Raw genomic sequence first — 10,513 nt, 5'->3', positions numbered from 1 at the left:
GGGTGGGGGTGGGGGGGGGTGTAGGTTGGTCACAAGGTTGGCAAACGATTGAAGTAGTTTGCTCGTTGAGATCTCGCTCTGTAATTTATGTCGGTGGAAAATCGTGGTTGGAAAATTCAGAGTGTAAGTGTAAACCTCAAGGCTGGCCCTCCTATCATTTCCTAAAACCACTTCAGGCTCGCTGTATAAAGAAATGCATGCATGCACGCGCATATGCACACTCATAAAACGCATTTGCACAAATTTGCTGCTAAATTTTTCTACCCTAGTGAAATGGAATAAGCTTTTTTTTTGGTGGGGGTGCAACTGTGCTCCTCTTTGCTTGGGCTGAATAATCATTTTATCTAAGGAGACATAAGCAGTGATTTAGAAAACCTGACAAACAACCTGGCGGCACATTTTCCCCGCCTTACAAGGACAAAGACAATGACTGTCCTCTGTTGGCATCAGAAACGGGGCTCTCTGTTTTCATTCTGGGACACTAACATGGGGACGATCATACTTAGAGCTGTGAAACAAAGAGCACATGGATTCAATTAGGACTCTTTCTTTTAGTACAAACTGTACTGCATCTCTCTTTGAAAGTTGAAAATATTTTTAATTTATTGTGAGGAATTTGATTAAATAAATTCCTAACATTTTTTTTAATTTTGCAAAAAGTAATTTGGTTGCTTTTGTTTTTAATGCTCATTAAATCAGAAGTGTTGTTTTGGTGTAAAGAAAGATAGGGAAAAAAAAGACAGGAAATAGAGGAAAATGAGGCAACTTCTTGTCTCTGGGAGCTGTGACCTGCATCGAGTTTCCTGCTCTTCAGAGGCACGTGTTCTAACATGTCACAGCCACACAGAGAGCTTCACTGGAGGCGTGTTGTTAAAACACCGGTCTGCTCCATACAATGCTTTTAATGAAAAGTCCCTCTGTTTGGGATGCAACCCCTCACCCCCTCCCTATCCCACAACAACAGACACATCCCAAAGCGGCGCGAGGCTAAATGGAGGTCAGAAATAAGTAAACATTTTAGGTAAAAGAGTTGTTGGCTCAGGTATGTTTGGAGATGAATCATTCATGCATTTTGTCACAGGTTTTAGAGAGAGAATAGAGGCAGTTTAAAGAAACCGTTTATATGATCAGGTTCTTGTCGCCCGCAGCACGAAAGGAAACTACCGCCTCAGCAAAAGACAGTCTTACTGTAATAATGGATGATGAGTACTCCAGTTGTCAATGTTTCAACATACGGTAAGGGGGAGGGGTTTACCTGGTTCTGCAGACCTGGTTGCCTGGAGATGTGGAGGCAGTGAAGTCTCGGAGGGTTTAAGATACACGGAGATCATCTTGATCCGAGGAAGGGAAGTGGCRTGTTGGGGAGGGGGGACGGGGGGGAGGGAGTCTTTGTTTTAATTGTTGTTATGACACAGAGGTGTTTTTGTTCATCTCTGTGGGAAACGGGCACAGCTCGTGCAGTTTGTCACTCATGTTTTCAGCTCGTTTTTGTTCTTTCGGAGTACAAACCGTGTTATTTCAAGGCAGTATTATCTTGTCAAAAATTTCCAAACACAACTGGAAATTCAAGCGAGTTCGATCAGGCCCGGTAATAGCTGGCTTTCCAAAAAGATTAGTTAAATCCCTTTTAGGGAGACCTTTAACTGGAATAGCCTGAAATGCCATCACTAAGTGTTTCACAATTCCTCGTCAGCAGTTTTCTGGTTTTGGAAGCCGGAAATACACATAGATAAGACAAATAGGAGTGTTGAGGAGATGTACATTTTTAATGTATTTCAGGTGTGCAGACTTTGTGTTTATTAGGTAATTGGTTTCTTTAATAAATGAAGTTTGAGGAAACGTCTAGCCTAAGTTTGTTTTGTCAAGTTTGCTGGTATTTTACACACATTGATGCAATTTTGCTGTATAAGTGTTTCGGTTTTTTTTTCCGTGCAATACTTTATTTTTCATAATAATCTAAGATTATTGCTAAAAATCTGTCAGTTACATAAAGTTCTCTCTGTGTTTTGGACTTTGTGTTGACCTATCTGTGTGTAAAGTAGTGTGTGCAAGTAATTGCCAGTAAAACTGTCAATAAATATCTGCCACTTTTTAATTACTGCAGTTAGTGCCATGAGAGGACCAATTTTTGTGTACAACACAATATCTCTATCAGGCACACATGTGAGCCCAATGCGGTGTGGAGCAGCTAACCCAAACTTCTTTAATCACCCGAAACACCGACATAAACTAGAGTACCAGGAAAGCCAGAAAATGTGGACCAAGACTACATTGTTGTCCACATGACGCTGCAAGGGGTTTTTCTAGATGTTTTTGCTCAAAATACCATGCTGAAATGTAATTGAGTGTATCTCAGCATTTACAAACTTTATTTAAATAATCTTGGTATCAAAATAAAGCTGCCACTTGGGAGATTTCATCAGAAGTGTGAAGTATGAAAACAGCTACTGTTGTTTTAGAGATACTGAGGATGGAACATAATTATTTTACATTTTTTTTCCCCGCCTGTCTGAATAATGTTTGGATTAGACAGTGTATAACCCATTTAAAACCATAATGAATCAGGCTAAAAACTTTTGGAAACCATAAATCCACTTGTGGACATTACCTGTGAAAGATTCATGCTGCTAAAATTAACTGGAGCAAAGTTACAGCGGTTTTAGTAAAGGAATAATTTAGCATTTTGTCATTCTGCACAGGATGGACCACGATGGTACCATTAATAAACGCTAAGAAATCTTGAGTTTTTAATTGCAAAACTTCTTATCTACCTGAAAAGACTTGCTATTGAATGTTTGTTCTTTTGAAAAATTATCCAAACATTTAATTGTCACCATATATACAGTAGATTGTATAAAATAATGGGAAATTTTATTTCACTTCAGTTGGACCATATTCACTCAAAATCAAGTTAAAAAAAACTTTCAACACACTTTACAACCTATTTTGGTATCTGCTTTGACTTACTTTAAAAACAAATGTCAAAAGATTTTCCTTTACAGATTTGTTGTAATCTATTTACATATTTGCAACAATCCCATTTTGTACAATTTATTTACTTTCTGATTCAACTGCCTGTCATTTGAACTGTATTTGGTGGATGTAAATATAGTTTCCATGAGCTTTTAGCCAAGATTCTCAGGTTTATTTTGATACCAAGCCTGTCCCGGTTCAACTGACAGATCTTAAGTTAGCAGAATTTAAAGGATATAGGAAACGGGAAATGCTGTTTTGCCCCCGGTACTGGGGGTATGGGGCTCTTAAATGCCGTCAATATTGCCTAACCCTAGTAAAATGGATTCATATGTTCTCACCATTTTTTTGTTTGCTAAAACAACCCCAGATCATAGAATCATTCTACAACGTTTGATAAAGTTACACCTGTGAAATACCTGTCTTACCTGCAACTAAAGGCAGCTGGAGCATCTGTCGAAACAAACACTGCAGTTCTCACCTTCAATCTAAAAACTACTACACTTGTGTTACTTTTATTAATTTTTTCATATTTTGTTTTCAGATTCTTTCGTCAACAGCCAGGAATGGACATTGAGTCGATCAGTTCCCGAGCTGAAAGTGGTGAGTTTATTCATTAATTTTTTTATTTATCTCATCAGCTTGACAGTTGATTTTTCCCTCCCTCAGGGGTTTCATCATCCAGTTTTATCAAACAGATATAGTTAAATTTCAATGGGAAAACATTTTGCGCACAAGTTCTGCGTTTCACAAAAAGGAGAGGATTTAAGTAATTGGCTGGACCTTTCTGCTGGCAWTGAGCCGTTTGTTTTTTACTCCTTTAATGAGACGTGTTGGCACACAGATGCAAGGTGGCTTGAAGCAGGACGAGGAGATGAGTGACAGTTTTGGGCTAGACCGGTGACACATCCTGGGTCTGATCTCAGTGAAGCACACTCACAAAGCCACTGCCAAACACTCAACCAACATCCTAATACGGTTTGATTCTTTTCAGCCGTAATGACAAGCAGCACCAAAAAGCTTAACTCCTGCTTTTGTGTTCGACGATGTGATGTCGTCCCTGTAAGGTGAATTCTTTGTTGTGGCTCTTTTGGGAGAGGAAAAAAGGAAAAAAAAGTTCAATTAAATAAAAATTCAAAGCTGTGATTTCAAAAACTAACTTGCTTTTTTGGCTTCAAGCACTTCAAACGTGTCCTTGTATTTCTGATACTTAGGTGTTAATTGGGAGTTTCCACAAAGTGGCTTGTTAAGTGGACCTGGTGAGACTGAATGAAATGAATAATAATAATAAAAAAAATCAAATCATGCAAACTTTAAAAGAATTTAGTGACAGGTTGTCACCAAAAATCATGAAGTCTTTTCCCCCTCTTTGCCATCATAGTCACTTCAATTTTTTAAAAATGGCTCAAAACGTTTCCTGCAGATTATCTCGGAGCAGATTATCGATCTACAGCGTCCATCCTAAATCTAGGTGTTGTCGCAGCTGAATCCCCCGACTCGATTGCCGCCGTTTTCATCATCCACTTAAAACTGTTCCCAGATCAGAGCGAAACATCTTCAAAGAGGAGGGAAAGTTTTGCAGCGGAGCAGTGCTGATGGCGCGTCTTGTTTTCACGAGACCTTTATAAGCAGCAGGTATCAGGGCTGAACACTTAAAACAGCAGGAAGCATCACTTCGCAGACACAATCTTTTTTGTTGACTCGTAGCTTTTTCCTTTTTACTATACATAGCCTCAAACGTTTGCTAACAGATACACTTTTTTCTTTTTTTTTTATTGTGAGCTTACATGCATTCTTCGTGTTGAAAGAACACAGTCTTGGAAAGGCCTGGAATTATTTTCTTCATGTGCGTCAAACATCTCTATAATTAGAGCCATACCTGACTTTACCACCCACTAATGATTTGATGAGGAAGAAGGGGYGATGGTGGGTGGAGGAGGAGAGGGAGGGGACGGTGCGTCCTTTTGTTCCTCTCAGACACGCAGGCATCTCCAGCCCACCCTCCACCAGGCATCACCCTGAAGGCATCACAGCGAGGTCTGGTGCCGGCAACAGGGAGTTAAAGCAGCGCAACGATTTTAACCAAACTGCTGCGTGGTAACACAACGTTGTACATAGTTGCTCATGTTCTGATGCATCTCAGTAATCCAGGTAAAAAATCAAAAAGAAAAAAAATGTGTAGGTCTTCTGGACGGGTTCTTCTCTAATGAAACGTTTCGTCTCTCCTCCAAGAGACTTCTTCAGTCTGAGAGTTTCAGGCAAAATTCAGGCTTTTAAGCCCTGCCTCCATGTGACTGATACTCACATCAMTGCTAAGTGCCAGGAGGACTGTGACCAGTTATACATCAGAGAAACAAAGCAGCCACTGTTCAAAAGAATGTCCCAACACAGACGAGCTACATCTAATGGCCAGAACTCTGCAGTTTTCACTCATTTACAGGCCAGCGGTCACTCTTTCAGAGATGAGGATGTTCTCATTCTTGATAGAGAGGAACGTTGGTTTGAGAGAGGAGTAAAAGAAGCCATTTTTGTGAAGACCGTCCATCATTAAACAGAGGTGGAGGCCTCCGTTTTCAGCTGTCCCCCTCCTACAGCGCGGCCATTGCCAGTATCACTCCACCCCCTGTTAACAATAAGTGTTAATTAGGTGTCAACGATAGCCATGTGATGTGAGTATCAGTCACATGGAGGCAGGGCTTAAAAGCCTGAATTTTGCCTGAAACTCTCAGACTGAAGAAGTCTCTTGGAGAAGAGACGAAACGTTTCATTAGAGAAGAACCCGTCCAGAAGACCTACACAATTTTTTTCTTTTTGATAGTTGCTCATCCTCTCCTGGTTAAAAAAAAACAAGTAACCAAATCATTTAGTTTTTCTGTAAATGCAACTGCAGTTACTGTTCTTTGTATTTGAAATACACCAGATTTATGAAGTTCAAACCTCCATAAATAGGTAATTTGGTTCAAACCAGTCTTGTATAAAGTGCATCTATGTGATGCTTGAGTAAAAGTACAATTATCTTACCATAAAAATGTATTGCTAAATGTTAAAATCTTCTTTAAGAATAGTATTTGAGTAAAAGTATCTGACATTTACTATACTTAAAGATCAAAAATAATTTTCTGATATAAAATGTACTTGAGTATTAAAAGTAAAAGTATCTGAGTAAAAGGGAGAGGTTTTAATTTCCAAAATGAAATTTTTTTTGAAAGGCGGCCTCCCCAAAACCACATTTTAACAAGCCGGAATGAAATAAGGGTAACACATTTTTATTTCTTACATTTTATTTTATAATTGTAAGGAGAAAGTACAGATAGTTCCGTGCAAATGTAAGAAGTAGAAGTAAAAAGATGTCTGAAAAATTAAGTGAAGTATAGATAACCAAAATGTCTACTTAAGTGAAGTAGCAAAGTACTTTTACTTTGTTATTTTAAAATTACAGTTTGAGCTTACCTTATTTGACTTTGTATGTATGTAAAGATGCTGAGAGAGAAAATTGCACCCATTTTAGGAAAAACGAATCATTTTATTTGGTGTAAGATTCCAAATAGCAACCTGTTTTCTCAAGAAAGCTTACTTGCCATAAAAAATAACATTTTAATTTTAGTGTAATCATCTATGTAAATCAACTATAATACTTTCTGTGTGTTCATTTTGTGGAGCCCTACACAGCAGCTCTTATGAGTCACTGTATAAAATCTAGATTAGCTATAATCCTGAAACTAAATAATAAGCATGCCTCAACATTCAGTATTTGGACATTTTTAGGTTTTTGGTTATATTGACTAGGAAAGGCTTCAATTGTAGAGCAGCGTTTGCGCGTAAGCCGCTCAAATTATGTTGCATCTAAACAAGTCTGTGTGACGTCAGGTTCAGATTTACCAGCAGAGAAGCGTGGCCCTTTGGGAAGCCAAAACGTAGCACTTCAGACAGAAGAGGTGCAACCTGCAAGATGAGAAAAATAATAGTGTTTCTGAGCGTTAATAGACACACTAAATGCAATATCTGGTATCTGGATGGGGGGGGGGGGGTGGAATTTGCAGAACAGGGAAAGAATTCATGATTTGAACAGTAGTGATGGTATTTTAGGCATTAGACATTTTATAAATTTGTATCAAAAAGACATAAAAAGGCTCACTTGATACAAGTCATTTAATTTGTACATTTGGGTAAAACTTGCATAAAACAGAAACATTTTACTTTAAAGGGGACATATCATCCACATAAAATCCACATAAAATCCACTTTTTTGCCATTAAATACATTTTGTTGTGTACTTGGAGTCTCCAGGAGTGCAGAAAAGTTGAATTTAGTCTCAGCTGCGTAAATATCTTCATTTTCTGTTTGGGTCATATTGTTCAACTCATTCAGCTTTCTCTATTCTCTATGATGTTAGGAGACAGTTTTACTGATGTTTTTGGAACTATACATCACAGTTTTTGCAACGGAACTTCCAAATAAGATCCAAAATTAATTATTAACCAATTTGGTCATCTTCATTCTCCTCTGGCTCTGGGTCAGACTCCGGCTCCAACATGTAAGGTTGAATGGGCAATTCTTGTTTGGATTTAAAGAGACAGCCTCGAAACGGGTTGATCTGAGACAGGGAGTTGAGGGGTGAAAGAGGGGCTTGTGGAGTTACAATAAGAAGGAATTCAGAACAAAGTGTTGCAGTTCCACTTCATGTAGACCCCACCTGAAGGATTTAAATGTTAAAAATTAGGATTTTTAACCTATTTTTTCCCACTAAAAGTGGTTATTTTTAATTTTGTAAACATTATTTTTTCTGTGTGTGTAAATATTGTGTCTTAGTAGCTGCAATTTTTGAAAAAAAAAATCAAGTTTTAAAAATAAAATGTCCTTTTGCCAGATTTTTTTTTTGTGTGTCCTGTCAATAATAATCCTGGTGTTTTTGCAGGGCATTGTGGGAAATCTGTCCAGTGGGAAGTCTGCCTTGGTGCATCGATACTTGACAGGCACATATGTGCAGGAGGAGTCTCCTGAAGGTAAGAGTTTTCTAAAGGTCAGTGAGGAAATCACAGAGCTGGCAACACAGAAAGCAAAACAAACAAAAGAGTCTGAATTTTACAGGTGGTTTTCTGTTGCTTTGGAAAACATCCACTCGTTTGAAGTGAGCGACAACATGTGTTTACATTTTCGGTTCAGGGTGATGACCATCACGTTTGAGTAGGTGTGCTGATTTATTTACATCTGAGCTTCATGTTTTTGTGGAACCGCTTTATGGCAGCGAAATGTAAGCAAGGTGAATAGAAGCGTGCAAACATTTCCATGTTTTGTATGGTTTGAGAACCATAACATGACATTTCTGACCATTAAAAGCACGGTTCAGACACGGTGGAGGTTACATCATGATGGGAACCTGTTGCTGTTGTTGTCATCCAAAGCTGATAAACAGTAGCTGGGGAAATTTAGGTGAAGTTTTTCTTGCTCCGGTTTGTCACAAAACCAAAAGCAACATTTTTACTTTAATTCACAAGTGTGCATCCATGAGGATCTGTTTTGTTGTGTTTGCTGAAGCCACTACTGATCGTGTGGTCACGCTTTAGGTCGTACGCTTTTTAGAAATATAAATAGTTGTAACCCGTGAAGCGCCTTTGCATTTTAACCCTGTTGTGAAAACATGCTCGTTGCCAGCACCTCGCAAGTAACAATTTTTTTTTCACAGTTTGTTTTTAAAAATATTCAAAGCTGAAGTAGCGAAATAGCTTCTTTTGTTTTCTGCACAACGAACATAAAGTATGTTCCGTGTTACTGTGGTTGGATTAGAAGTGCCTCTGGATGTTTACATCAAAAAAAGGGTTCTCGTCACTTTTTACTGAATAGTTTGCAATAAAATGTTTTGTGTATAGTTGTGTAGCTTGGCCTGATTCGTCTAGGAAAGTTCTCTAAAACTATAAGCATCGCTCGTTTATTATCACCAAAACGTAAATGTCAATTAAAATTGTTACACTTTTCTAAAGTTGTCAGCAGCAGTTTTTGTTGCAGTCCTAATCTGCCGCCGGATTTCACCATGTCTGTCTGCACCCAGAGGAGAAACGGTAACAAGATTGCCTCCGTTTGCCCTAAAATGGCTCGTCCTTTGAAAATCCACTAAGATGTTGGCAAACCCAGAGTTAACTGATGAACTTTGAGGTTTTTTTTTTTTCTTTTTTTTGCAGTGTTTCGTTTTAATGTAATTATAGTGTGGATGAGACATGAAGCGCATAATTAGTTTCTGGCATTTCGCTGCACCAAGGGAGTAAAAAAATAAATAAATAAAAAACATTCTTATAGCTTAATTAGTCCTTGAGAAATCAATGATGGAAATGCAGGAAAAAAATAGAGCGAGGGTTGTAGCTGTAATGAAGGGGGAAAAAAATAGTTGTCCGTGTGTTCTTACGCTTTGCTGCAGGTTGCTGTGATACAACATACCCGCCTCGTGTGTAACGGCTTCTCAGGGCTTCTCTTTGTTTCGTGTGTGATTTTATTTATTTAATTGTTTGTTTGTTTTTTTTACCACTGGCTTCCCTCCAGTTTCGAGTATTTAACTTGAAGATGCGTCGCCCCAGCAGCAGAGGAAGGTTCAGCTGTAGCTTCGCTCTGTACTGTTTTGTTCCCGTGCTTTCGCTATGATATCTGGAAAAAAAAAAAAAAAAAAGGTACCGGGGTGTGTTGCTATGGCAACACCGGMTGGAGCGCCGTTGGATTGTGGCTGCGTGTCAAGGTCTGAGCCTCCGTGTGAAGCAGAGTATGCTTACTGCGTGTTAACCATGCTCACCAACTCACCGTTTCTATGTGTGCAGGAGCCTTTTTTATTTATTTATTTTTTCAGATATTGAGCACAAACACAAACTAATATAACTCAGAATTAGGTTTTTTTATCTCGCCACGACTGCAGCAACAGTCTCACTGCTTCACAGAACTGTGCATTTTATTTGTCCATTTCTAAATAAAGACGCCAGCATTCTGGATGATTATGTAACGGACATGTTTACTTCCAGTCCCTTCCTTGTTTTTCACAGAGCCATATGCTTCCGTCACATAGCCGGTTTCTGAAAGTCGTCCTCATGATCTCCTCTGGCGTGTGTGCAGTGTCCAAACAAGGACCGCACTGTGATAAATCTTTGGCTCTCTGATCCCACTTTGTAATGTGATTCTGCTCTTTTTTTTAACCAAGAATCAAACGCGCACATGCGTCGCTTTTCAGATCTTTGTCTGAGAGGCTCCAGAACTCTGGGACTTCAGTGAACTGAGTAAATAGAGAAAAAAATAAATAAAAAGCCTGCTGGTGTTTCATCAATCTTTCACTCTTTATTACACAACTCAGCATCCAAGCAGGTCCTGAGAGTCGCTGCAAGAAAGTGCAGCGGCCTGAAATGGGCTTTAAAGAGTGGAAATGTGACTCAAGCATTTATCTATTGCTTGCTGACACAAAAACGTAATGTTATGCATATAACTACTGTTCCCTGAAGGAAAGGAACGAGGTACAACATATGTATGGGAACCACGCTCCTGCGTGCCCTGGCTGAAGCCACCTCTAATC

General features: G+C 38.9%; 1 protein-coding gene across 5 annotated transcripts in view; it reads left to right on the top strand.

The window, feature by feature from the left end:
- agap3 (ArfGAP with GTPase domain, ankyrin repeat and PH domain 3) overlaps positions 1-10,513 on the top strand; it is a 146,413-nt gene that overhangs the window by 67,201 nt on the left and 68,699 nt on the right. For all 5 annotated transcript variants that reach the window (XM_014029945.1, XM_014029937.1, XM_014029930.1 and 2 more), the window contains exons 2-3: positions 3,518-3,576; positions 7,889-7,976. In XM_014029945.1, coding sequence (XP_013885399.1) covers positions 3,518-3,576; positions 7,889-7,976 — 147 coding nt within the window. The remainder of the gene's footprint in view (positions 1-3,517; positions 3,577-7,888; positions 7,977-10,513) is intronic.

This window comes from Austrofundulus limnaeus, unplaced genomic scaffold (genome assembly GCF_001266775.1).
Source record: "Austrofundulus limnaeus strain Quisiro unplaced genomic scaffold, Austrofundulus_limnaeus-1.0 Scaffold6, whole genome shotgun sequence".
NCBI lineage: Eukaryota > Metazoa > Chordata > Actinopteri > Cyprinodontiformes > Rivulidae > Austrofundulus > Austrofundulus limnaeus.
The sequence above is the reverse complement of the archived record's forward strand: the minus strand, read 5'-3'. Positions and strand labels throughout refer to the sequence as shown.